General features: G+C 45.2%; 2 protein-coding genes across 2 annotated transcripts in view; one reads left to right on the forward strand and one right to left on the reverse strand.

Moving 5' to 3' along the window:
• The window catches only part of LOC137353547 (uncharacterized), a 25,778-nt gene extending 19,735 nt beyond the window's left edge, over positions 1 to 6,043 (reverse strand). Inside the window, exons 1-2 of the mRNA XM_068019914.1 lie at positions 5,960 to 6,043; positions 3,745 to 3,952 (exon numbers count right to left, since the gene is read on the reverse strand). Coding sequence (XP_067876015.1) covers positions 3,745 to 3,952; positions 5,960 to 6,043 — 292 coding nt within the window. The remainder of the gene's footprint in view (positions 1 to 3,744; positions 3,953 to 5,959) is intronic.
• LOC137353414 (E3 SUMO-protein ligase ZBED1-like) lies at positions 3,663 to 23,404 on the forward strand. The gene is made up of 6 exons (XM_068019670.1): positions 3,663 to 3,790; positions 11,542 to 11,615; positions 13,387 to 13,649; positions 14,268 to 14,332; positions 16,888 to 17,045; positions 18,718 to 23,404. Exons 2-6 carry the CDS (start codon positions 11,567 to 11,569, stop codon positions 20,769 to 20,771), a joined length of 2,589 nt encoding a protein of 862 aa, XP_067875771.1. The 5' UTR covers positions 3,663 to 3,790; positions 11,542 to 11,566; the 3' UTR covers positions 20,772 to 23,404.
• The last annotated feature ends 2,600 nt before the right edge of the window (positions 23,405 to 26,004 follow it).

Below are 26,004 nucleotides of genomic sequence, written 5' to 3' on the forward strand. Positions count from 1 at the left end.
ACCCTGGGTCTCTGGGTTACTAGTCCAGTGATAATGCCTCTACGCAACTGCCTCTTTTCCCTAGAATAAAGCATACCAAACCAGGTTTCTTTAAACAATAATAAAATTAACTATTTATTAATAAACAAAAATCTTAAACAATAATGGGATAAATCTATATATATGAAAAGATTTTATAACTCTTTATTCTTCCTAACGCTCATGCACACACACATACATTGATAAATAGGTTAACCAGGAAAAGGGGTGTTTTGAGTTGTAACGGTTTCTTAGGAATAATGAAATAATTAATTGTCACAGTCTGGTAGGATATTTCCAGATTGATGAGGTGTCCCAGAATTCAATAGTTGGATGCTACTTGAAGTCTCTCCGGGCGATTTTGATGAACAGTCTGTGATGGGTAGGCATTCAAGGCAATTCGTCTGCAGCAGGCATCACACAGATCTTTCAGCAAAAGATGTAGCAACAGGTCTACTTAAATTTTTAAAGTAGCAGTCTAGCAATAGAAGCTTTCTTGAGATTTCAGGATCTTTCAAAAACACAAAAGGCAACAGGAATCACTCTTGAGGCAGAGATTTTCCAGAGACTGGAGTCAATACAGATTTGCTACCTTTAACAATTAAGGCTTCCTCTCAGCAAAGGAGCATTTCTCCACAGCGAGCAGCAACTCCTCTTTCTTTGGGTCTTTTCCTCTCAAGGGGTCTTTTTCTCTTTCCAGGCAGAGTACAGCCCCAATTCAAATGTAAGATTCCTTTTTTTTTACAAGAGAAACAATCCTTGCTTTCAGGGAGAGGTCTTTTTCTGGTCTGCAAACATAGGTCTCCAGCAGCAACTGCCTTTTCAACCCAAAAGTGAAACTAAACTTTCAACAACCAAATCACAAAACAGTCATAAATCTTTCTGGTTGCTTGGGTACAAATTTTACAGCCTGCACTTCAAACACCAAGTGTCAGCATTCAGTGCCCACAGAAAACCACCTTCTCCCAGTTTTTAAGGGCATGCAGACCTCTTAGTTTAAAAAAAACAAAACTCTTGTGACAACAACAAGAACTTGCATTTGTTATGTGGATCAGCTGTAGTTCAGTTGGTAACACTCTTGCTTCTAAGTCACAGAACACACTGGCTGAAGAGGTGGTAGAGGCAGGAACACTCACGACATTCAAGAGGTATTTAGATGAGCACTTGAAACGCCATAACATACAAGGCTACGGGCCAAGTGCGGGGAAATGGGATTAGTTAGGATGGGTGCTTGATGGTCGGCGCAGGCACGTTGGGCCGAAGGGCCTGTTTCTGTGCTGTAAAACTCTATGACTAAGTTCTGAGTTCAAGTCCTACTCTAGGACTTGAGTACAAAAATTAAGGCTAGCTGACACTTGTGTGCTACACTGTCAGACTTCCATCTTTTGGATGAATCATTAAACTGAGGCCTCATTTGTTTGCTCTGGTGGATGTAAGAAATTCCATGGCACTATTGCGAAGAAGAACAGAGGAATTATCCCCAGTGGCCAATATTTATCTCTCTGTTAGAATTCGCCTGAGATAGTGATGTGATGATGTCAAGTATTTATGTTAACCAGAGATTAGTCAGAACAATGCAAGTAGAAACAAGAGCAGTCACGTTGGCTACATATCATGTCGAGGTGAGAGTTTCGGGAATGAGCCAAAACAATGAAAGTGCCCAACTCCTTTTGTAATATTAACTGCCATCAGGACAGCCATTATGCAAGTCTGAAGGCTGGGTGAGAAGGAACTCACTTCAATAAGCAATCTGAACATCGTGTGATAACTCACAAAGGGTACAGAAATATCAGGAAACAGCTTTTTTTGAGCTCAGAACACACAGGACAGTCAGAGGGACATCATCTACATGTTTTATCACCTTAGGTTTGCAAGACACAGGTTGTATGAATCTATGGTATAACTGTAATAGTTTTTAGTGGATATCAATATTGGTGTCTGAGTAAAAAACTTGCATTTGGACAACACACTCGAGCCTGAATGATGAGGAATTATTTTATTGCATTTTAAAGGATTTCCTGACACCCTCAATCAACATCACAAAAACAGATTATCTGGTCATGATCACATTGCTGGTTTGTGGGAGTTTCCTGTGGGCACATTGGCTGCCACATTTCCTAAATTGCAACAGTAACTGCACTTCAAAAAGTACTTCATTGGTTGTAAAGCAGTTTGGGACGTCCTGTGGTCCTGAAAAGCACTGTTTAAATACAAGTCTTTTCAAAATTCATATAGCACATTTAAGATAGTAAAACGTCCGCTTCACAGGTGCATACTCAGACAAAGCTTGACACAGAGCTACATAAGGAGATATTAGAAATAAAATACAGAATTTAAAAAATAAATAAAAATAAGAAAATACAAAAGGCCAGTCATGTTCTGAAATTATTGAACTCAATGTTAGGTCCACAAGGCTGTAGCATGCCTAATTGAAAGATGAGGTGCTGCTCCTCGAGCTTGCCTTGATGTTCACTGAAACACTGCAGCAGGCCAAGGAACGAAATGTTGGACATGAGAGCAGCAGGGAGTGTTGAAATGGCAAGCAACCGGAAGCTCGGTGTCATGCTTTCGGACTGAGTGGAGGTGTTCCGCAAAGTGATCACCCAATCTACGTTTGGTCACCCAATGTAGAGGTGACCACATTTATTTATTTTTTGTGTGCCTGATTTTCATGCTGTGCTTTTGGACAGGGCTGCTCATTATTCTGCCATTAACACTTTCTCTGAACTAATGCTTTGTCTTTCACCACAAGCGTTAACACTCTCTTTGCTTTTGTCCAATGGCATCGTTTGTTATTTAATCTCTCCTGCCCTCAGCCCTATCACACACCCTCCCTTTTGTTCTCATCCCCACCACACTTGCTTAAAACTTAATTCTTTTCGAACCTTTGCCAGTTCTGATGAAGGGTCGCAGGCCTGAAACGTTAACTCTGTTTCTCTCTCCACAGATGCTGCCAGACCTGCTGCGTATTTCCAGCACTTTCTGTTTTTATTTCAGATTCCCAGCATCTGCAGTATTTTGCTTTTATTTAAGGAGACATGAGGACAGGTGACCAAAAGGTTGGTCAAAGAAGTGGGTTTTAAGGAGGATCATAAAGGAGGAGAGAGAGGCTAAGTGCCAAGGTAGGTGAAGGCACGGTCGCCAATTGTGGAGTGATGGAAATTAGGGGTGAGCAAGAGGGCAGAGACCTCGGAGGGTTGTTGGGCTGGAGGGGGTTACGGAGATGGAGAGGGGGCGAAAGAGGGGCCCACGTTGGCTCCTCTTGCACAATGTGGAGGGGCTTCAGTGACCAGCTCCCCCTCCGGAGTGTGTCTTGCCAGGGGGGGGACCTTTCATCAGATGGGTCCATTTCTTTGGCGTCTTGTTTCTGGGGGGAGGCCTTTGCATGTTCCAGACTCCGATGTGACTTCCGGTCTCCAATCGATTCTTTCTCCCTCTTCCGGTTCCCCTGCCTCCGACCGACTCGAGACGGCCCGACCAATCAGCGGCGGCGGCTCGGAGGGAGCGCGCTCTGATTGGCAAGGAAGACATCAATCAACCAAAGGGAGGCGGGACGGGCCCATGTTGGGCGTTGATTGGATCTAAATTCCGTCAATCAATCCATGGAGGCCAATAGGAGCGGCGGGACCCGGGAGGGCGGGGATGGTATCGACCCCGAGTCTGAGGAGAAAAAAAAACCCGATTAGGAAAAAAATAAAAACTAATTAAATTCGAGTCACTTTAAACCGTGAGGCCAGGAATCCTCGGTCCGCTCCTCCTTTCGATTTATCAGGTAAAATCCGGCCGATACCGATCCGATTAGAATCGGTATTATAATAATCAGGGCGATTTTCATCCCAGGTTTTGAGAGGGCAAAAATGAGCCGATTAATCGGAACCGCGAGACTAATCGATACGGAACACCGATACCCGACCGATATGGTGCTGTAGTCGGGCTGAGAATCGGGATGATTTTTTTTAACCGAATAATTGATGCAAAAGCCGCCGTCAGAGTGATAAATCGATTTATCTCGATTATTCTGTTGTTATCAGAAAGGGTTGGGTGTTTGAAAACAATTTTAAAACTGAAACTCGACGTCAGATTGGAATTTTAGCGCTTTTCTGTCTTTAAAAAAAGCCTCAGTTTGGGAATAATCGATATAATCGATTAGGATGGGGGAGGGGGCAGAAAAAGGAGCAAAATACGGAAGGCAGAGATTCACCACTTACCCCCATCACTATTTCAGTGATAGGTGTGAGGATGGGTTGTAAAATTTAAGAAATGAAAATAAAATATTTAAATTGTTTTAAATTAGAGATTAGTTAATTATGGGATGATTATTTTGGGGGGTTGCTATGGTTGTATCCCAGTAACATTGGTTTATTAAAGGTTTAATTAATCGCTCAGTGATTAGCAATTGGCAGCGAGGCCTGGACAACGTATGCCAGCCAAGAGCGACGTCTCAATTCATTCCATCTTCGCTGCCTTCGGAGAATACTTGGCATCAGGTGGCAGGACTATATCTCCAACACAGAAGTCCTTGAAGCGGCCAACACCCCCAGCTTATACACACTACTGAGTCAGCGGCGCTTGAGATGGCTTGGCCATGTGGGCCGCATGGAAGATGGCAGGATCCCCAAAGACACATTGTACAGCGAGCTCGCCGCTGGTGTCAGACCCACCGGCCGTCCATGTCTCCGTTATAAAGACGTCTGCAAACGTGACATGAAATCGTGTGACATTGATCACGGGTCGTGGGAGTCAGTTGCCAGCATTCGCCAGAGCTGGCGGGCAGCCATAAAGACAGGGCTAAATTGTGGCGAGTCGAAGAGACTTAGTAGTTGGCAGGAAAAAAGACAGAGGCGCAAGGGGAGAGCCAACTGTGCAACAGCCCCAACAAACAAATTTCTCTGCAGCACCTGTGGAAGAGCCTGTCACTCCAGAATTGGCCTTTATAGCCACTCCAGGCGCTGCTTCACAAAACACTGACCACCTCCAGGCGCGTATCCATTGTCTCTCGAGATAAGGAGGCCCAAAAGAAAGAAAGATTAGCAATTTGAAGCAGCAATCTCTACCACCCCGTTACTCCTGCCCATTATTCACGTGTTTTTCCTGTTCATATATCGCACTGGAGGAATGATCCATTGAGAAGTTTAGTTTTTAGTTTAGAGATACAGCACTGAAACAGGCCCTTCGGCCCACCGAGTCTATGCCGACCATCAACTGCCCATTTATACTAATCCTACACTAATCCCATATTCCTACCACATCCCCACCTGTCCCTATATTTCCCTACCACCTACCTATACTAGGGGCAATTGCTACTGGCCAATTTACCTATCAACCTGCAAGTCTTTGGCATGTGGGAGGAAACCGGAACACCCGGAGAAAACCCACGCAGACACAGGGAGAACTTGCAAACTCCACACAGGCAGTACCCGGAATTGAACCCGGGTCACTGGAGCTGTGAGGCTGCGGTGCTAACCACTGCGCCACAAGTTGCCGAATAAATTCGCCTAGGTTGGGATAAAGCCGCCATTGGTCAAGAACGACACTGAAGCGATGAATAAATCGTTGCCCAAAAAGAAGTGAAAAAATTAGAGCCAGTCCTTTCTGGAGTGTAATTGGGAAACACTTCGACACGCAGAAGTTTGGTAGAAGTTTGGAACTCTCTTCCGCAAATGGCGATTGATGCTAGATCAATTGTTAACTTTGAATCTGAGTTTGGTAGATCTTTGTTTGCCGAAGGTATTAAGAGATATGGGGGGTAAATGGGTATATGGAGTTAGGTCACATCAGCCATGAGCTCATTGAATGGCGGAAAGGGCTCGAGGGATTAACTGATCTGCTCCTGTGGCAGGAAGAATTTATTTCCTTCCAGAGCTACTTTCATTTGGTTGCCCTAGTCCTCTTGCTCCTGCCAGCAGTCATTACCTCGCTTGCTGGTAACTGTCAAGCAGACTAGGAAGCATTCGGACAGTAGGTCAGGAAGAAGGTGGTCCAGGTAGCACTTGGCATAGGCTGTCCGCATCCACATCTGGAACATAGGCGACGATCTTGGAGCCAAACTCAGGTCCCTGGCCCTTGATGGAGGTTAGGCTTTCGAACAAGACTTAACGCACACATTCCCAATAAAAGTTTGATCATTAAAATATCTTTTGTAAATTATTTTAAGCATTTACACGCTATAAATATTATGTAGTCAGAAAGCTGAGGAATAAAGATGGCTGTCGAAAGGTATTTGGAGAGATTTCATTGGTTCGGATGCCTCTTGCTGATTGTAGCCATTTTCTGATTGCCGATTCCTGTTCTGTCCATTTTCTTCCTCCTTATTCGTATCTTCTGTCTCCGTTTTGATTTAATTCGCTGCCGTTTTATAGTTATTGAATTCAATCATTTCAGTTTCAAGTGTAACACAAACTTTGCAAATCAAGTGTGATACCTGAGATATTGTCAACCGAGGCTAGTGCTAGACACAAAGCTTTCATATCTGCGCATAACAGAACTGTGCATTACATATACGGCTGCATTATGTGGATGATAATGTAGAACCAGAGACACATCACTAACATGTTAACACAAAGGCTAAGTTTCATCACTAACAAGATTTCTGAGTTAGAACGGCATTACGAGATAACAGAGCTAACGGTGCATTCATTACATATACGATAACATAGTTCACAATCAACAATGCAGCAATACAGCAGTGATGTATCAGTATCATGTACAATGCAGAGCTTATGCTGCATTACATATAAAATATACAGATCTCAAGGTGTATTGATAGCTGGATAATGGAGGTAGGAGTGCTGTATGTATAAGATAACTCCGAGCGAGGGAGATGTGTTATGCATAAGGTAATACAGAGATGGGGGTGCATTTTATATCGATAATGGAGAGTTAGGGGTGGACTGCTGTACCATGGTGCAGAGGTAGGAGTGTGGTGTATCCAGGGAGTGCACTGGAACAGCAACATGTTGGATGGAAAGAATGGAAACCTGTCACACCTGTGAGGTTGGATGGTTGGTAGGGAAGATCTTTTTGTAAAGGAGAACTTCCAAAAATACATGGTCCCCAACTCCACAGGTCAGCATTATGCATTGGAACATGGCCAACTAGTGCAGGGAGCAAGCCCTGTGCAAGAAGCAGATATTCTGGTCCAGCAGTGAGGCAGTGTTGGGGCTCCATTCAGTTTATCGATGGGGAAGACCTTGTAGCTGCTATTGATAATGTGGTGACTCCAAGTCCCAGAATCCCAACTTCAAATGCAACTCATATGCAGATGATAGTTTGGTTTATGTCCTCTGCAGCCATAGTCAAATTGGGCAGGTAGGACTGTATGGCAGGGAATCAGATCATATTCTGTAGTACCTTGGTTTGTACCCTGAATGAAGAGTACATGAAGGGTCGGTAATCAGTGGTCACAGATTTAAGGAAATCAGCAAAAGAAGCAGAGTTGAGATGAGGAGAATTTTATTTTACGCAGTGAGTTGTTATGATCTGGAATGTACTGCCTGTGAAAGGGCAGCGGAAGCAGATTCAATAGTAACTTTCAAAAAGGAGTTGGATAGTTATTGAAGGAGAAATTTGCAGGGCTGTGGGGAAAAGGCAGGGGACTGGGACTAATTGGATTCTTTTATTCGTTCGTAAGATGTGGGGATCGCTAGCTGGGCCAGCATTTATTGCCCATCCCTAATTGCCCTTGAGAAGGTGATGGTGAGCTGCCTTCTTGAACTGCTGCAGTCCTTTCAAAGAGCTGGCACAGGCACGGTGGGCCAAATGGCCTCATACTGTTCTGTATCATTCTGTATCATCCTGACATCCATGGTTCTGAATTGTGCCTTTGTGCCAATGTTGCTCTTTAGGATCTATTTTATGCTATTTTCTTTGTGTGCACATGCCAGTAATTGGAGGGAGGCAGATTGCAGATACCCAGTGCTATGCCTCTCTAAAACGGTGCCAGAGAAGGGCAGTGCTGACACTGTACTGAACATGCACCCCCTTCACCATAAGCACACCATGGCTGCAGTGTGCACAATCTACAAAATGCACAACAACACCTTACCAGGGTTACTTCAACTGCTCCTTCCAGAACTGGGACCTCTTACACCAAGGAAGGACACGAGCAGCAAGCTCCCGAGGGGACTTGACAGGGAAGATGCTGAGAGGATGTTTCCACTTGTGGGAGAGACTAGCACTAGGGGGCACAGTTTAAAAATAAGGGGTCTCCCATTTAAGACAGAGATGAGGAGGAACTTTTCTCTCTGAGGGTCGTTAGTCTATGAAATTATCCTCTCCAGAGAGCAGTGGAGGCAGGGTCATTGAATGTATTCAAAGCTGAGCTAGATAGTTTCTTGATCGACAAGGGAGTCAAAGGTTATAAGGGGTAGACAGGAAAGTAGACTTGAGTCCACAATCAGATCAGCCATGACCTTGTCAAATGGCAGTGCAGGTTCGAGGGGCCGAATTGGCCTGCTCCTGCTCCTAATTCGTATGTTCGTAGGTATTATCATTGGAGAACCATCACCTCCAATTCATACACCATCGCGACTGGACATATGTTACCCTTGTATGGGGCAGGCTTGATGGGATAGCTGGTCTCTTCCTGCCCCTCATTTTTGTATGAGAACAATAAGTGCCGGAAATACTCAGCAGCTCTGATGAAGGGTCGCAAACCTGAAACGTTAACTCTGTTTCTCTCGCCGCAGATGCTACCAGACCTGCTGAGTATTTCTGGCACTTTCTGTTCTCATTTCAGAGTTTCAGCATCCGCAGTATTTTGCCCTCACTTTTGTATGCTGCCTTCATTGTTGCTGCGTTGATGCCTTGTAATTCCCTGTCCGACAGCACAGTGGGAACGCCATCACCTGAGAGAGTGGATTGGTTTAAGAAGAAGGCCCACTGTCATCTTGCCAGGGCAGCTAGTGATGATCAAGAAATGTGACCTAGTCCAACAATGCCCACATTCTGTGAATATGTTGAATAAGGCAACGTTTAAAATGATAAAAGGGATTCGCTAGGTGAGGTACAGAGAAACTGTTCCCTCTGGGTGGGGGGAATTCAGAACAAGATGACATAATCTTAAAATTAGAGCCAGGCTATTTAGGAGTGAAATCAGGAAGCAGTTTTACACACAAATAGGGGAAATCGCTCGCTCTCCTAAAAGGCTGTGAATGCTTTGCCAATTGACATTTTCAAGGCTGGGATTGATAGATTTTTGTTGGGTAAGGCTATTGGGGGATATGGAACAAAGGTGGGTATTCGGATTTGAGATACAGATTAGCCATGGTCTATTTGGCTCAAGGGACTGAATGGCCTAATTCTGTTCCTATTCAGAAGATTTTATTATTGCATGGTGTGATAAATCAGTCACGTTGGTGGAGGTACTCCTTTATACGGGGACAGATGACTTTCGTTGGAGAGGTGGTGACCTGCACTGATGATTGTTAAGGTCAGAGTAGATGTGATGAGCGCTACTGCATAATTCACAGGCTTAAATAGCCCACATGGGATGAGCAGGCTGCTGTTGTTCACAGCTTGGTTGGTGCCCTTGCAGCTTCAGGAGATCTAAGCTTTGGTGCCTGCACCAGGTGTCACATCCATTGCTCAACATTGTGAGTGATTCACAGTTGAGATATTCCAATGATTGGCATTGATATTCTGCAGTTTGAACATGTCCCTGTAGGAACATCAGAACAGGAGTAGGCCATTTAGCCTTTGGAGCCTGTTTCACCATTCAGTTAGGTCATGGCTGATCTACACTGTAACTCTGTTTACTGGCCTTTGCTCCATATCTCTCCATTCTCTTGCCTAACAAATTTTAAGTTGACCCCCAGTTCAATAGCTTTTTGAAGGGGCAGAGTTCCAGATTTTCACTACCCTTTCAGTGAAGTACTGCTTCCAAATTGCACTCCTGAATGGCCTAGCTCCCCTCAATTAGATCACTTCTCACTCTTCTTCCATTCCATGCTTGCTCTGGAGGACCCTTTCATTTTAGCTTGTATGTCAGCCTTGACTTAGTCATTAGCGCGCTCGCCTCCGTGTCAGAAGGTTGTGGCTATAAGCTCCACTCCAGAGCCCTGAGCACATAATTTAGGCTTTGAACCTCCGTGTAGTACTGAGGGAGTCCTGCACTGTTGGAGGAGCTGTCCTTCAGATCAGACATTAAACTGAGGTCCTGTCTGCCCTCTTAGGTGGTTGTAAAAGATTCCATTGCACTATTTTGAAGGTGAAGGTTCACACAGGCAAGCTGGACAATATCATGCAAACAACATCAGTAAAACAGTCCTTTTAGTCATTTACCTCATTACTGTTTGTGGGAGCTTGCTTTGCGCAAATTGGCTGCAGCATTTCCTACATTACAAGTACTACACTTCAGAAGTACTTCACTGGCTGTAAAATGCTTTGGTGAAAGGCACTTTGTTTCTTGTCGGGACATCCCGAGCTCGATTCCCGTTTGTGCTGGCTTAGCCGATACAGCTTGGGGAGCCATTCCAGTCCCACAGTTGACCTCCTTGATCCCTGCTGGGTAAAAGGTCAAGGGTTACAGTGTGGGATATGGTCAAGGCTGAAGATGGAATATATCCTAGAGGAAGGGTGTGGGGTTGTGGGAGAGGGTGGTCAGGTGACATCTCATGTGGGTTTTAAAATATGGAGACTGTAGAAGAGCAGGGGAGGAAGGAATAGGTTAGAGAGGAGATGATGCTGTGAATTTTGATTGTAACACAGTGAGGAGCCTTCGGGTGTGATTGTAGTTTGCAGCTTGAAGTCACTTCCTCACTGACGTGTAGCCTTCCAATTATCGCAGAAGATTATTCTAATAATTGAGTAGGATTTCAAAGTAGGGAAATTTCCCATCAGTAGGTAAACATATCTTGCATATCACACCAGCATGCTGCAAATCGACGAGGGGAATGTGCATCCGTGGATCAGATATGATATTTTTTTTTAGAGATACAGCACTGAAACAGGCCCTTCGGCCCACCGAGTCTGTGCCGACCATCAACCACCCATTTATACTAATCCTACACTAATTCCATATTCCTGCCACATCCCCACCTGTCCCTATATTTCCCTACCACCTAACTATACTAGGGACAATTTATAATGGCCAATTAACCTATCACCCTGCAAGTCGTTTGGCATTTTGTTAGTAACATCTGGACAATATCTTCCTTGATGAAACAGACCAGTCTTTCCATAACCTGCAAACCCTGTTAACTAAACCGAGAGACCAATCACAAGTTTAATTAACAACCAAGCTAATGTAGAACCATGGTATTCTCTCACTACTCCACTGTACCAACCGCCCCTCACTGTACTCTTAATGCAACCCCACCACTCATGCTGTCTCGCACTACCCCAATGTCCCACCCATCCCGGACTGCACTCACACCAATCCCACTTTTATAATGCACTGACATGTTAAACTCCGCCACCCCCCCAACAACTCGTTGTGCTCACACCTTAAACCACCCTCGCCTCGTTGTGTTCTCACACAAACCCACCTTTCACATTCTTCATTTGGCACAATCTGTGTTTCAGCTGGTGGATTGAGTGTTGGAGGGAGATGCAAGTCGCTGAAGAGGCGTGCGCCAAGCTTGAGGATGAGCTTCTCTGTAAGTCAGTATAACTTAATTCTGCGAGACATGTTAGCCAGTTGGTCATGTGCAGAAACAGCTGGTTCAGAATTTTGCGTCAGCAACACAGACTGACGGTGTACCCTGTCTTGTTCGTTCTGCAACATAAAGACAATTATTACTTTTTAAAATTACAGTGGAGCCTCTATTATCCTTCCCAATTTTCCACCAGAACTTTCAAAGGGCAAAGCTTTGTGCAAACTAGCTAACACCAAGCTCCCTCTGTTTGATTTAACTCAGCCTCACAGCTGAAGAAAGACTAAACTCGGTTTCTGGTAACCTGCATCACGCTTGTCTTCATACAATGCCGGGGGTATGAGTGAACAATAGGTGTTTGGCTGAGATCTGGATACCTGTTGAATTGCGTGACTAGTAGAATGCCAGAAGGCAAAATAAATGGACCTGTGTTGTTTTTCCTCTAATAATTTGCTAATTAATTTCCCAAATCCATTCTGGTGGGTGGGGACGGTTCTTGTTCATAACAAGTGTCGTCAAATCTGCTCTGAGTGAACAGTCAAGTCCCACAAGCACCACTAAAGTTAGAAAGAATGGATGAGGCAATGATAAATGAATGAGGTCTTGTGCTGTCAGTGGCATATATTAACAAATGGGCAACCCAATATCTTTTCAATGCTTTGTTAATAAAAACAAGTCTGTGATGAGAAGGTTTAATCCCTGGTCTGTGCTGATCTCAGTAGCTTCATTTCTCTTGCTCTGGCCTCTTGTTTGTCCTGCACTTCCTCCATCCCACCTTGGACAGCTGTGCTTTCAGCTGCACAAGCCCTAAACTCCGCAGTTTCCTTCCTAAATCTCTCCGCCTCGCTAACGCCTTCATGACCTTTCTTAAAATCTAACTGTTTGACCAAGCTTTTGGTCACCTGTCCTAATATCTCCTTATGTGGCTCAGTGTCAGATTTTGTCTGATAACATTGCTGTGAAGCAGGACATTTTATTGCACAAAAGGTGCCATATAAATGTAAGTTGTTGTTGTTTCTCAGATCCCAGGTCTGCAGTTCCCTTGCTTTCCCGAATGCTGCACAGGTCTGCGACTCCTCATTCTCCAACCCTTGGAGTCTAGTCTGATGCCAGTGCTGTTTTAACTTGGAAGACCAAGCCTGTCTGCTATGAGTCAGTGGGTAGAACACTTGCCTCTGAGTCAGAAGGTTGTGGGTTCAAGTCCCTCTCCAGAAACTTGAGCACGAAATCTACGGTTACACCCCTGTGCTGCACGTTCGGAAGTACCATCTTTCAGATGAAGTGTAAAACCGAGGCCCCCATCTGTTGTCTCAGGTTGACACAAGATCCCATGGCCAGTATTTTGAGAAGAGCAGGAGAATTCTCTCTGGTGTTCTGGCCAATATTTATCCCTAGACTAATATCAGTAAAACATATTATCTGGCCATTTATCTCGTTAGTGTTTGTGAGAGCTTGTGCGCTTAATGGCTACTGCATTTCAATAGTGACTACACTTCAAAAGTACTTGATTGGGTGTAAAGCTCCATGGAAGGTGATATATAAATGCAAGTCCTTCATTTTTTAAAAATTTGTTAATGGGATGTGGGCATTGCTGACAAGGCCAGCATTTATTATCCATCCCTAGTTGCCCTTGACAAGGTGATGGTGAGCCACCTTCTTGAACTGCTGCAGTCCGTGTGGTGAAAGTGCTGTTAAGGGAGGGAGTTCCAGGATTTTGACCAGAATTGAAATTCCAAGGTTTGAAACTAACTTCTGCTCTTTGCTCCTTTTCCAGTTTGCGAAGACTGCCGGCTCTACTTCCGAGATTCCTGCCCGCACCATGGCACGCCGACATTCGTGTCGGACAGGCTGGTACCAGAGCGCATACCATCCCGGGCTCTGCTGACCCTGCCGGAAGGCCTCGCCATCAAGGAGCGGCCGCAGGGCGGGCTCGGCGTCTGGTGTACACTACCTGCCATCCCGCGAGGCTGCATCTTTGGGCCGTTTGATGGGGATATTCTGACGGACAAGAACGATTGTACTGTGTACTCCTGGGCGGTAAAAATATTATCGGTTCATCTTTCCTTGTGAATTCCTGGCCATTGAACCAAATACTGGTCAATAGATTGAATTGATACTGCACAGAAGGAGGCTATTCCGCCTGTCGTGCCCGTGCTGGCTCTTTGAAAGAGCTATCCAGTTAGTCCCGTTCCCCTTGCTCTTTCCTCATAACTCTGCAAATGTTTCCATTTCAAGTATTTATCTAATTCTCTTTTGAAAGTTGAATTTGCTTCCACTGCCCTTTCAGACTGTTCCAGACCACAATAAACCACCATGTGAAAAAAAAGTCTCCACATTTTGCCCCTGGTTCTCTTGCATCTTACATCTGTGTCCACTGGTTGCCAACCCTCTTGCCAGTGGGAACTCTATCAAAACCCCTAATAATTTTGAACACCTCCTATTAAATCTTCCGTTAACCTCCTCTGAGCTACGGAGAACATCCGTGGTTCTCTAATCTCTTCACATAACGGAACTCCCTCATATCCCTGCTATCGTTCTGGTAAATCTCCTCTGCACTGTCGCCAAGGCCATGCCATCCTTCCTTCCGTGCCCCAATTCCTTCCTTTCAGAATGCTGATTAGAAATATTTTCAGTTGACATTTTCTTCTGTTGCAGCTGCGAGAAAATGGGTCCTTTTATTACGTGGATGCTTCTGATGAGTCAAAGGCCAACTGGATGAGGTATCAGAGAAGAGACAGGATTAACGACACATGATCAGTTCGTGGTTTAAATCTAACTGTGTATATCCAATATTAAAACAGTGTAGATTTGATCGCACATCCACCATTATGCAGATGTCAGGTAGCAGATGTCACTTGCCTGGCTTCTGAGTTGAAACTGAAAAGGAACTCACTGATCGTATCCCGCCTAGGAACTTCCAAGCCGCCATAATTACCTGAATTCCCGCAGAGGCTCATTGAACAGTTCCCTTAATGAGACAAGCCAGATCAGCATGCTACAGATCCTGGAATATCCCTGACCATTATCTGTGGGAGCCCCATTTGTTCAAATTCCACCATGGTTCGCAGTGAAATTGAATCAAGTATCTTGCTTCCATCCACGCATTTGTTACCTTGAGCCTTGATGATTCCAATGCACACCTGGCCGACTTTCCATCTTCCACTCTCCCTAACTTGATCTCATCCAAACCTCTGCTGCCTGTATCCAACTCACAACAGGTCCCTTTTGCCCATTACCCCTGTGCTCGCTGACCTACATTGGCTCCCGTTCTGTCAATGCTTTGATTTTAAAATTCTCATCCTTGTTTTCAAACACTACATGGCCTCGCCTCTCCCCCCATCTCTAAACCTCCTCCAGATCTTTGAGATCTCTGCACTTCTCCGATTGTTGCCCATTCCTGTTTTAATCGCGTCACCATTGGTGGCCGTACCTAAAGCTGTCTAGGAGCTAAGCTTGTGAATTTGCTGCCTAAATCCCACTGCCTCTCTATCTCTCTCATCCTTTAAGACACTCTTTAAAATTTATCTTCTTGACCAAGTTGAGGATGATACCAGAAATGCAAGGCTGTACATAATCAGGAAAGGTTGAGCAGGCTGGGTCTCTTTTCTCTTGAAATAAGAAGGCAGAGGGGTGACCTAGTAGAGGTCTTTAAAATTATTAGAAGTTTTTATACAGAGTAAAGAGTAGCAACAGAGAGAATGTTTCCACTTGTGGGGAAGAGCATAACTAGAGGCCACCAATATATAAGATAGTTACCAAGAAATGCAACAGGGAATTTGGAAGAAACATCTTTACCCAAAGAGTGGTGTAAATATGGAACGCACGACCACAGGGAGTGGTTGAAGTGAATAGTATAGATGCGTTTAAGGTTAGACAAGCATATGGGGGAGAAGGGAATAGAGGGTTACACTGATCGATTTAGATGAGGAAAGATGGGAGGAGGCTCGAGTGGAGCATAAATGCCGGCATGGACCAGTTGGGCCGAATGGCCTGTTCTGTACCGTGTATGTAATGTAAGAATTCCAAAGATTCACAGTCCTTTTGAGTGAAGAAATTTCTCCTCATCTCAGTTCTAAATGGCCAGCTACTTAACCTGAGACTGTGACCCTGAGCTCTGGACTCTCCAGCCAGTGGGAACAGGATGGTGGGAGAAAGAAAAGTGAAGGCCAAAGAGAGTGAAGACGAGAATGAGAATGGGAAGTAGATTGGTGGCAAAGGGAAGAGAGTCAACAAAGGGAATTGTGAATCATCCTAGGATACGGATACACCTGGAGATGGCACTGGCCCTGCGGGAAGTCCAGGAGAATCTGCTACCTATTGTTAAAAAATTGTTCAGTGAATGCTCAGGATATGTGTATCAAGTTTTGTGACAAATCAACTTATTCATCATAGGAGCCTGACTGTAGTGATATGTCACTGTGTGCTCTGCTTCACTGAATTATATTCCTGATAATTTAATCCAGTAATATTTTTTGACAAGCAGACTTTTCTGGTATTAAAGATGACTGACCTGATATTTCAGTGTCACAGAATGCTTTGCTTTCTGCCTTAGAGTTAGCAGTGCAGTTTCTGGGCTTGTGGGGTTGGTATATACTTTACAGCATCTTGAATGTCAAAAGATGCCCCAGGACGGCTCGCAGATGTGTAATTTACTTTCCTCGTACATCTACAAGCATAGCCTGTCTATAACCCCTTTCTCCCCATTACCACTTTTGTTTGTCCCACTTTTATGTAATTTTTTCGACTACAAATTCCTGTGTCCACATTACTAACAGTAAATGCCTGTGTAAACATGTCACATTGTAATTACAACCCACCAGTGGTGGCACTGCATTTTTTTTTGCATCTCCCAACTCCTCAAACCGTACTGTAGCGAAACTCCAGCACTCCAACAACTCGACATCTTGAGAGTTTTGATAATTAACCAAATCAATACTAAATCACAGCACTAACTAAAGACTGAATACATGACTTTAAATTGGGGACTGAGTTATGTCTGCATATCCTGATCCAGTTATTCTTGCCCTTCTGCTTCACCTCACCTGAAGATTACACTTAGTCCTGAATCCCTGAGGGGTTGGCCGCCTGTTATGCACACCCGATTTGAAGTTAATGGAAGAGACCATTGGACAGATGTATAATGGTTAGCCATTTGATATTGCCCATTTCGGCATGTATATGTCTATCTTTGGTTTTTAGTTGACATTTGAACTGGCTGAGGAACTCCATGCACTATGAACTGGTTCTCCATCAATACCCTGCCTTTTGCTTACAGGTATGTGGCATGTGCTTCTAGTGAAGAGGAACACAATCTGACGGTCTTTCAGTATCGAAGTAAAATTTACTATCGAGCATGCCAGACGATTGCTGCTGGAGCAGAGCTGTTGGTGTGGATCGGAGAAGAGTATGCCAGGACGCTTGGGCTAAAATTGGGTAGGGACTGAATGGGGTATCTGGTGGAAAATCCAAGGTAGAAAGTAGTAGGGTGATTGTGTATCAATGTTGTTGACTTTTAGATGAAATGACAGAAAATGCCAATGGCCCAGCTAATTACAGAAGATTGTTGGCTGCCAAGGGAACTTTAAAGGGGTGTTGATTACAGGCTAGTAAGGTTTCTGGAGACAGGAGACTCCTAGCCCTGTTGATAAGGGGTACTAACCAAATGTTGGTAGGGGTTTCAGGAGTCAGGAGCCTCTGATAAGGGTCACTAACAGCATTACTAGAGATGGGACCTTCTTAACCCTGTTGGTAAGGGTGACTGACCACTATATTGTTGTGTGACTGTGGTTGGTCTCTTGATCTGCCAAGACAAATTCTTCCAGGTCTTTCTATAAGTTGGGAATAACTAGGTTTTTAGGACATCTGTCTTCATAGCAGTTCCCACTTTCAGGCTGGAGAGTCTAGAACTGAGGGTCATAGTCTCAGATTCAGGGGCCAGACATTTAGGACTGAGATGAGAAGAAATTTCTTCACTTAGAGAGTTGTTAATCTTTGGAACTCTCTATCCCAGAGGGCTGTAGATGCTCAGTTGTTCAGTTCATTCAGGACAGAGATTGATAGATTTTTGGACACTAAGGAAATCGAGATTTGGGGATGGGAGAGGGGTAAAGTGGATTTGAAATGGAAGATCAGATCATATTGAATGGTGGAGCAGGCTCGAGGGGCCGTGTGGTCTATTCCTGCTCCTATTTCTTATGTTCAGTTCCTTGTTTTGCATATTTGGCTAATCTCAATCAAGGTAGATGTGGAGTGACTACATTTGGCCTCAGTGCCTCTAACATAATTGCTGCTTGTGATGACCATCCAGTGACTCCTGCTGGGAAGTCCACAAGTGTGGACGTTGAGTGAGAAAAGGAGCAGATTTGGATGTGATTTCCCTCATGGTGAAATAGCCACTGCCTAGCTTTGTAGGTGAAGAATGGCTGCTTGAATGAGATAACCATAGCCTTCTCAAGGGCAATTAGGGATGGGCAATAAATGCTGGCCTAGCCAGCGGTGCCCACATCCCATGAACAAATTAAAGAAAAAGCCTCTATGGCTTGGAAACCTAGGTGGAGGGCCAAGGCCCACAGTGTGGAGTACCAATGGGATTGAAAAGAGTAGAAATAGTAGTTGGCTATTAGAACTTGGTTAATTATAACAGGAAGAGATGACTGGGGAAGATAAGACGTCCACAGTTTTGAGATCCAGGGATAGAATGAGTTACAGTGGGAGACAGTGGAATGAACCTTGAATTCAACATAGTTGGGAACATTGGGTGTGGGAAGGAAAAGGTTGTAAACTGAGGAAATTGGAGAGGCAATTATATATCTAAAGATATGTCTAGTACACATTCCCTGTCTTTCATACTTCAACTGCTGCACATAACTTAGTGTCGTACGACAAAGAAATGTCTAAAGAAACAAAGGAGCTCATCGGGAACGTGAACGACTTGTGCCAGAATATCTGCAGTCTCATAATTGACCTCTACATGAATCCATCAAATGCTTGCACATCAGTTAGACTTTGTAGCTTCAACAAACACATTCTCTAAATTACAATGGGCATCACCACACGACTTTTACCAATAGTTAAGGGAAAGCTGATTCTGTTTTTCTGTTCTTAGGCGAACATTTCAAGTATGAGTTCGGTGAGAAGGAGCTGCTGATGAAACTATTTCAGGACCTCCAAACCAAAGTTCCCGATGGAATCCCGAACCACATTAACCCCCGCGACCAGTACAGCTGCAGCGACCTGGTGGCTTCCATCATCCACGCGCACAAGGCCAACATGCAGGGCAGTGGCATCTGCCACATAAACAGGGAGGCACCGGGCACTCTGTTGGAAGGAACTCAGAACCTGGTGAGTCTCGGGCGAGCGCAAAGCCGCTATTGGACCTTCTTTGGTTTCCAGGGAGATGCCTTGGGGCGCATCCTAGACAAGACTAAAATTATTTGCAAGCTGTGTGGGGTCCGGTTATCTTACAGTGGCAACACGACCAATCTGAGGCAGCACCTGATTTACAAGCACAGGCATGAATACAACGAGCTGGTTGGTGGCACCTCCGCACCGCCGAAGGGAGTAGAACCGTACCCACAAGACTTTGCATCCAGAACAGCGACAGGGGTAGCTCCTCCTGTCGGGAGAACAACCAGGGCGATCTCGGAGTTCATCGTTGCTGATCTTCTGCCCCTGAAGACCATAGAGGGGGAAGGTTTTGTCCAGATGATGAGTGTGCTAGAGCCCACTTACAAGATTCCCACTGTAACCTTCTTTGCTCAGACTGTCCTGCAGGACATGCACACCCAAGCGAAGCTGAGGGTGATGGACTCCATGAAGTCTCTGCAGCACTGCGCGGTCAGCATTGACCTTTGGAAGCACGAGTATGCTCGGTCCTATGTTACGGTTATTGTCCACCATATAGACGGCGCCTTTGACTTCAAACACCGGGTGCTGTCCACCCGCCCTGTCACCGAGGAAACCACGGCAGAGAACATCAAAGTGACCCTCTTGGAAATTGCCAATGAGTGGGGGATTAGAGAGCGAACTTCGTACTCCGTTATGGTCAGCAATGTTGACGTCAGGCTGGCTGCCTCCAAGGCGGGATGGAAGACCCTGCCCTGCATTGGCCACGTCTTGCAGAACTGCGTTGACTCTGCTCTGCAGCAGCCCTTGATTCTCAGGGTACTGACTCGGTGCAAGAGGCTGATGGAGTGCATTTTCTCTTCCCCTTCGTTAAGCGACAAGCTGGGCTCCAGTGAACCATTCCTCAAGGTCCAGTCCAAGATGTTCCTCACTGGCAGCATGAAGTGGTACAGCACGTACAGTGTGCTGCAGAGCCTGCAGGAGCACCGGCACTTTCTTGATGGCCTGAGCGAGAGCCTTCAGGAGAAGGGCTTGGTGCTGAGGCCAGATGATTGGCAAGTGATCCACGAGATCGTGGACATCTTGAAGCCGTTGGCCATTGCCACCTCCACCTTCACCAAGGAGCGTTTCTCCAGCTTATCGCTGGTGAAGCCAGTGATCACCAGCCTGGTGTACAAACACTTGGCTGCCAACGAGAGTGACTCAGAGCTAGCCCATGACATTAAGCAGACCATCTGCTCGGACCTCAACCAGTGGTATTCTGACCGGGAGGTCAACCAGATCCTCAATTTGGCTTGTGCGCTAGACCCGCGTTTCCGAGGCCTGGACTTCCTCAGCCAGGCGGAGCGGGTGGAGACCCTCCACGCCCTCAAGCGTGAAGCGGCCGAGCTGGCGCGATTGCAGCCAGCAACAGGCGGCCGCTTTGGCCCGGAGCCGTCCAGCGCCGGCCCTGACGTGGCCAAGAAGCCCAAGCACGACTCCGGCATCGAGTTCCTCCTGGGGGACCTGTGCAACGTGAGGAGCGCGTCAGCCAACTCGGTCAACCAGCAGGCTGAGCAGGAGATCAGCAGCTTCCAGACCAGTGAGGCCTCCTCCCTCTGTCAGGACCCGCTCCAGTGGTGGAAGACTCACCACACCCAGTACCCACTCCTCGCCAATGCAGCGAGGAAGCTGCTCGCCGTGCCTGCGACTGTGGTGCCAGCTAGCTGGATATTTACAGAGGCAGGGCACGGCATTTATAGCAAACGTTCAGCTCTTGCCCCTGAACATGTGGACATGCTCGTGTTTATGCATGGAAATCACAAAACTGCTTAACATGTATGTGTGTGTTTATATAAGAGAAATATAATATACTACTGAACCTGCCTCCTCTTCTGGCTGTGAAGGGTGGGGAGGAGAAATCTACCTGTGTCGCTGGTCCATGTGATTTGTAAGCCGGAAGGGGCACCCACCCATACTCACCAATCACAACTGTTGAGAATGTGACCCCCACACTGGGCTGTTTCAGCTGTTCGAGAGGGAGAGAGCTCTGTATATATTGTGGTCCTTCAACTGTTTCAGCTGCAGTGTCTGCCCCCACGGTTCATTTCAACCAGGGTGGGTCTACTTAAGGTGCCTGGTCCCTTCTAGTTGTGTTGAGTCTTCCTGCCTTCATTAGTTTGCCCCAGTAATGCAGGTCATTCTGTGTTTCCTAATCCATTCCATATAGTGTGGGTTGTCTGCATTCTCTCCTACTGTGTTGAATTTAAAATGAATCAGATTTTATTTAAAATGAAAAAATACAACAGTGGACCAGTGCGCAGTGTAAGTTATGGTCTGGCTACCTCCAAAGATCACATCACTTTGCTCATTTACTGAACATAGCATCTAATATATTCTATTTATTTATTTATATTTATTTAATATATTTATGTAAGGAGCTTGAACTGAGAAATATGGTGCTAAGAGAACCCAGCACAAGGGGCCAGTGGAGGAATGGCTCAAAATGTTTAGCAATTTGAGATACATAAGAATGAAAATCTAGGGTTAACGGAAACCGAAAATAGTCAAAACGTCGATGCAATGTTAGCCTTTGACCCAGAGGGCTAGAATATAAAGGGGAGGATGTTTTGCTACAGCTATACAAAGCCCTGGTTAAAATAATTCTGGAATACTGTGTATGGTCTGGGTATTGCACCTTAGAAAGGATATATTAAACTTGAACAAAGATGCAGCACAGATGAACCAGAATGTTACCATGACTTCAAAGGCTAGATTATGAGGAGGGATTACATAAACTAGGTTTGTATTCCCTGGAATCCAGATGGTTAAGGGGTGTTTTGAATGAGATTTATAGGATTTTGAAAGCAATTGATAGTGTAGATAGAGAGAAACTTTTTCTGCTGGTGGGGGAGTCTAAAATAAGGGCAATGATCAGGGGCAGGCCTTTCAGGAGATATTGGGAAACATTTCTACACACAAGCGGTGGTAGAAGTGTGGAAATCTCACCCAAAAAAATCACGAGATGCTATCTCAATTATTTTAAATCTGAGAATGATAGATTTTTGCTAGCCCAGGGTATAAAAGGATATGGAGCCAAGACAGGTGGATGGAGTTAACGTACAGACCTCATTGATGAAACAGGCTCAGAGGGGCTGTATGATCTCCTCCTGTTTGTATATTATTATGGTCAGCATCTGGACGAGAGGGAAAGCGTTTTGGGTGTGGACTGATCCTGATAAACTTTTAGGATTTTTGATTGGTTGTACTGGTTTGGCGTTCTGCTATGCCTGTGCCTTTAAGGTTGGATACAGCCTGCAGGTAGATAGGGAGCTAATTGTCAGATACTGCTCAAGGAAGAGATGTTGGGAGAGGCCGCATTCACAGCAGAGACAAGCGTGCAACTCATATTCTCTATGGAGGGGTGGGTTATAAGTTGATGTCACTTCTTTGAATGATGCAGATCAGACCATTTAGCCCATTGTGCCGTTGCTTGTCTCCTGTAGTATCAAACCAATATAATCATAGTGTTCTCTGGCTCACGCTGAACCTTGACAGAAGCACAGCAGTAGTTTAAAAAAATGCTGATTCTTCCCTTCTCTCCTGAAGATGCAGGGGTGCTGCTCCACAGGCACTGTTCAGCCTCTTGAGGAGGAGACCATTCAACCCCTTGAACCCCCACTGCTACTCTGTTGCATCATGCCTGTACCTCAACTCCATTTGCCCATCTGAGCTCCATATCCCTTGATATCCTAACCTCACAAAAATCCATCGATCTTAGTCTTGACAAACTCGAACTGACTCCCAGCATCCACAGCTTTTGTGGGTTGTGGTGGGTGGAGGAGTTCCACATTTCCACTCCCCATTTTGTGAGGGCGTGCTTCTTGATTTCATGCATAAATGGCCTGGCTCTCATTTGAAGATTGTGCCCCACTTGTTCTTGATTCCCCTACTAGAGGAAATAGTTTTTCTGTTCTGTCATATCCTATCCTATTGAAGCCCTTTTATAACTTTAAGGATCTCGATTGGAACACCCCCTCAACCTTCTAACCTCAGGGGAATACAAGCCAAGCCACCTTGCTGAAGTGCCCATTCTGTGAACACGGGACAGGCTATTTGGCTACAGTTGTCAGCATCCCCCTGAGCACAGATCCTTCCCTTACCAGGGATGGGTTAGTGCTTACACCCTCTTCCCCCTTCATCCCCATCTCTCCTCCTCCATCCCAGCCCAGGAGCACTGTCCCAGCCTTCTTAACCTTGTTAACTGCCTTGCTGTTTAAGTGTGTGTCTTTTGGTGCCTGATCACACATGGTTATTTATGCATTATTACCCGGATGATTTTAAACTCATTGCATTTCAAGTTGTTAAATTGAGTGGGTTGATGGGACTGAAACCTTTGGTCTGGTTGAACAGTAGGGGATTTGCACAACTGGGCACCAATTTATAAAGTGGCTTGGTTCTTCCAGTTAATAAACCAAATACTAGAAACACAAGCGTCATTATTTTCTTGCAGGCCTGTGGCTATAGCTCTGTGGTTCGTACTCCGGGACGGGACTGTTTGACGTGTGTGTGTCTCAGTGTCAGCTCCTCCAGCATCAGGGGGCTTTAGTGAATTGTAGAATGGATGTATTTACAAGGATGTTACGGCAGTTGGAGGACAAATCACCTGAAGTTAATAGTAAAAAGAAAGAAGATTTGCATTTATATAGCACCTTTCACAACCTCCAGACATCCCAAAGCACTTCAAAGCCAATGAAGTATTTTTGAAGTGTAGTCACTGTTGTAATGTAGTGCAGGAAGCCTTGGGAAATCTTATATGACACGTGTATAACAGGTTTCTTTTACATCGAAACCCCACTGGAAATGCTTGTTGAAACCAACAACAACTTGTATTTATTTTAGTGTTTTTAACATGGGAAAAAGCCCCACAGTTCACTGTAAAGAAATGGGCACCGAACCAAAGAAGATGATTTGAGGAAAGAGGGACCGGAAGCTTTGTTAAAGAAGTGGGTTTGAGAAGAAGGAAGCAGAAAGGGGGAAGGATTTCAGGAAGGAATTCCAGTGTGTGGGACCCTTGTGGCTGAAGGCATGGCCGCCAATGGTGGGATCAATGAGAGACAGGGGAAGATGAACAAGATTTGGAGGAATGGAGAGTTGTGAGGGGTGGGGAGATTGTAGTGGCTGAAGAGGTTACAAAGAGAAAGAGGGGCATAGCAATGGGATGAGGCAGGGGCATGTGATATTATGCAGGTGGAAGGATGCAGTCTTTGTGATGGAGAGGATATGGAGTTGGAAACTCAGCTCTGTATCAGATACAATGCCAAGGTTACAGACACTAATCCAACCCGAGACATTGGCGGGGAGGGGAATTGAATCTGTTTTTGGCAGGATCTTCCCAATGTTTAGCTGGAGGAAGTTGAAACATGTCCAAGACTGGATATCAGGCAACATAGAGGCAACGGAGGGTTCAAGAGAAGTGGTGGAGAGATAGAGCTTGGTGTTGTCGGTATTCAAGTGGGAGCTGTACCCATTGATGATACTGTCAAGAGGCAGGGTTTGCAAGAGGGAGGGAGGATGGGGTCATGAGATCCCTAGGAGTTTCCAAAGGTAACTGTGCGGTAAGAGGTAAGAGAGGCCATGCTGAGATGCTTTGGCTATAATGAGTTGGAAAGTGTAGAACAAAGCAAGATTAGTCCCATTGACATCAGAGGAGAGGCAGTGGAGGAAGAAGGTGTGGTCGACTTTGGGGACAACCTGGAGGTGGCTTTATTCTCGACTCACAGGTGCATAATGCAGAAGTTGGGTACTGAATATGGAGAAATGTTACACTCTCCACATGTCCCTCACACCAAGGAGAACACAGCTGAAAGAGATTCAGCTGAAATGAAGCATTTGTTTCCTGCAGCATGGTTTGCTTTGTGGAAGCACAGTTGCAATCCCATAAAATTGGGGAACGGCACTGACGATCAATGAAGCTTGACAAGTCTGGAGCTCTGGTGACTGCAGGGGAGATAGCTATGGGCCAATTCCAGCATTAAATTTCTGGTTATTGGAGGAAACCATGGTGTTCTAGTTTTCCAGCTGCTTGCACTTACTGCTTTAGCATTGGTTACATTTAACCTGGTGTGGCAATATGGGGATGGACCCCTCATGAATTATCTCATTCTGTGCTTGCACTTAATTTTGGGTACGCGCTCTTCAATCAGTTATAGCACAGGTGCGGTGCAGAGAAAAGCCTCCTTACTCTGCATCACCAAGCTGACCCAGTTCAGGCACATCATACTTCAAATGCAAAGCAAAATTCGCAATGTCCCATCAGACTCATCCAAGTTCTGAAGGGGTCAAAACACGCGAGCCTTGTATTATTCACAGCCATTGTCTGTACTGAACACCGGTTAGATACAGAATAAATCTCCCTCTGAACTCTCCAATCAAGCACTTCTACATCAGAATGGTGAAATAGTGTAAATTCTAATAACTATTTATATAGTGCCTTTAATGCAATAAAACATCCCAAGGTGCCTTACAAGCGTTATCAAATAAAATCTGACACTGAGCCACATAAGGAGATGTTAAGCCACATGACCAAAAGCTTGGTCAAAGGTAGGTTTTAAGGAACATCTTGAAAAAAGAAAGTGAGGTAGAGAGGCGGAGGGTTTTAGGCATGGAATGCTAGAGCCTTGACTGCTGAAGGCACAATCACTAATGCTGAAATGATTAAAATTGGAAATGCTTGGGAGGTCAGAATTGGTGGCACATGGAGATCTTGGGTGGAGGGAACTGTAAGGCTGGAGGGGAGGTTACAGGGATAGGGAAGGACGAGGCCATGGAGCAATTTTTAAAATAAGGATGAGGATTTTAAAATGGACACGCTTAACCGGGAGGATAAATAAAGCTCTAAAGAAAAGAAAGACTTGCATTTATATAGCCCCATTCACAACCCCAGGGCATCCCAAAGCACTTCCCAGCCAATGATGTTGGAAGTGTTGTCACTGTTGTAAATTAGGAAATGTGACAGCCAATTTGCACACAGCAAGCTCCCACAAACAGCAGTGTGATAATGATCAGA

Source organism: Heterodontus francisci, chromosome 41 (genome assembly GCF_036365525.1).
Source record: "Heterodontus francisci isolate sHetFra1 chromosome 41, sHetFra1.hap1, whole genome shotgun sequence".
NCBI classification, from domain to species: domain Eukaryota; kingdom Metazoa; phylum Chordata; class Chondrichthyes; order Heterodontiformes; family Heterodontidae; genus Heterodontus; species Heterodontus francisci.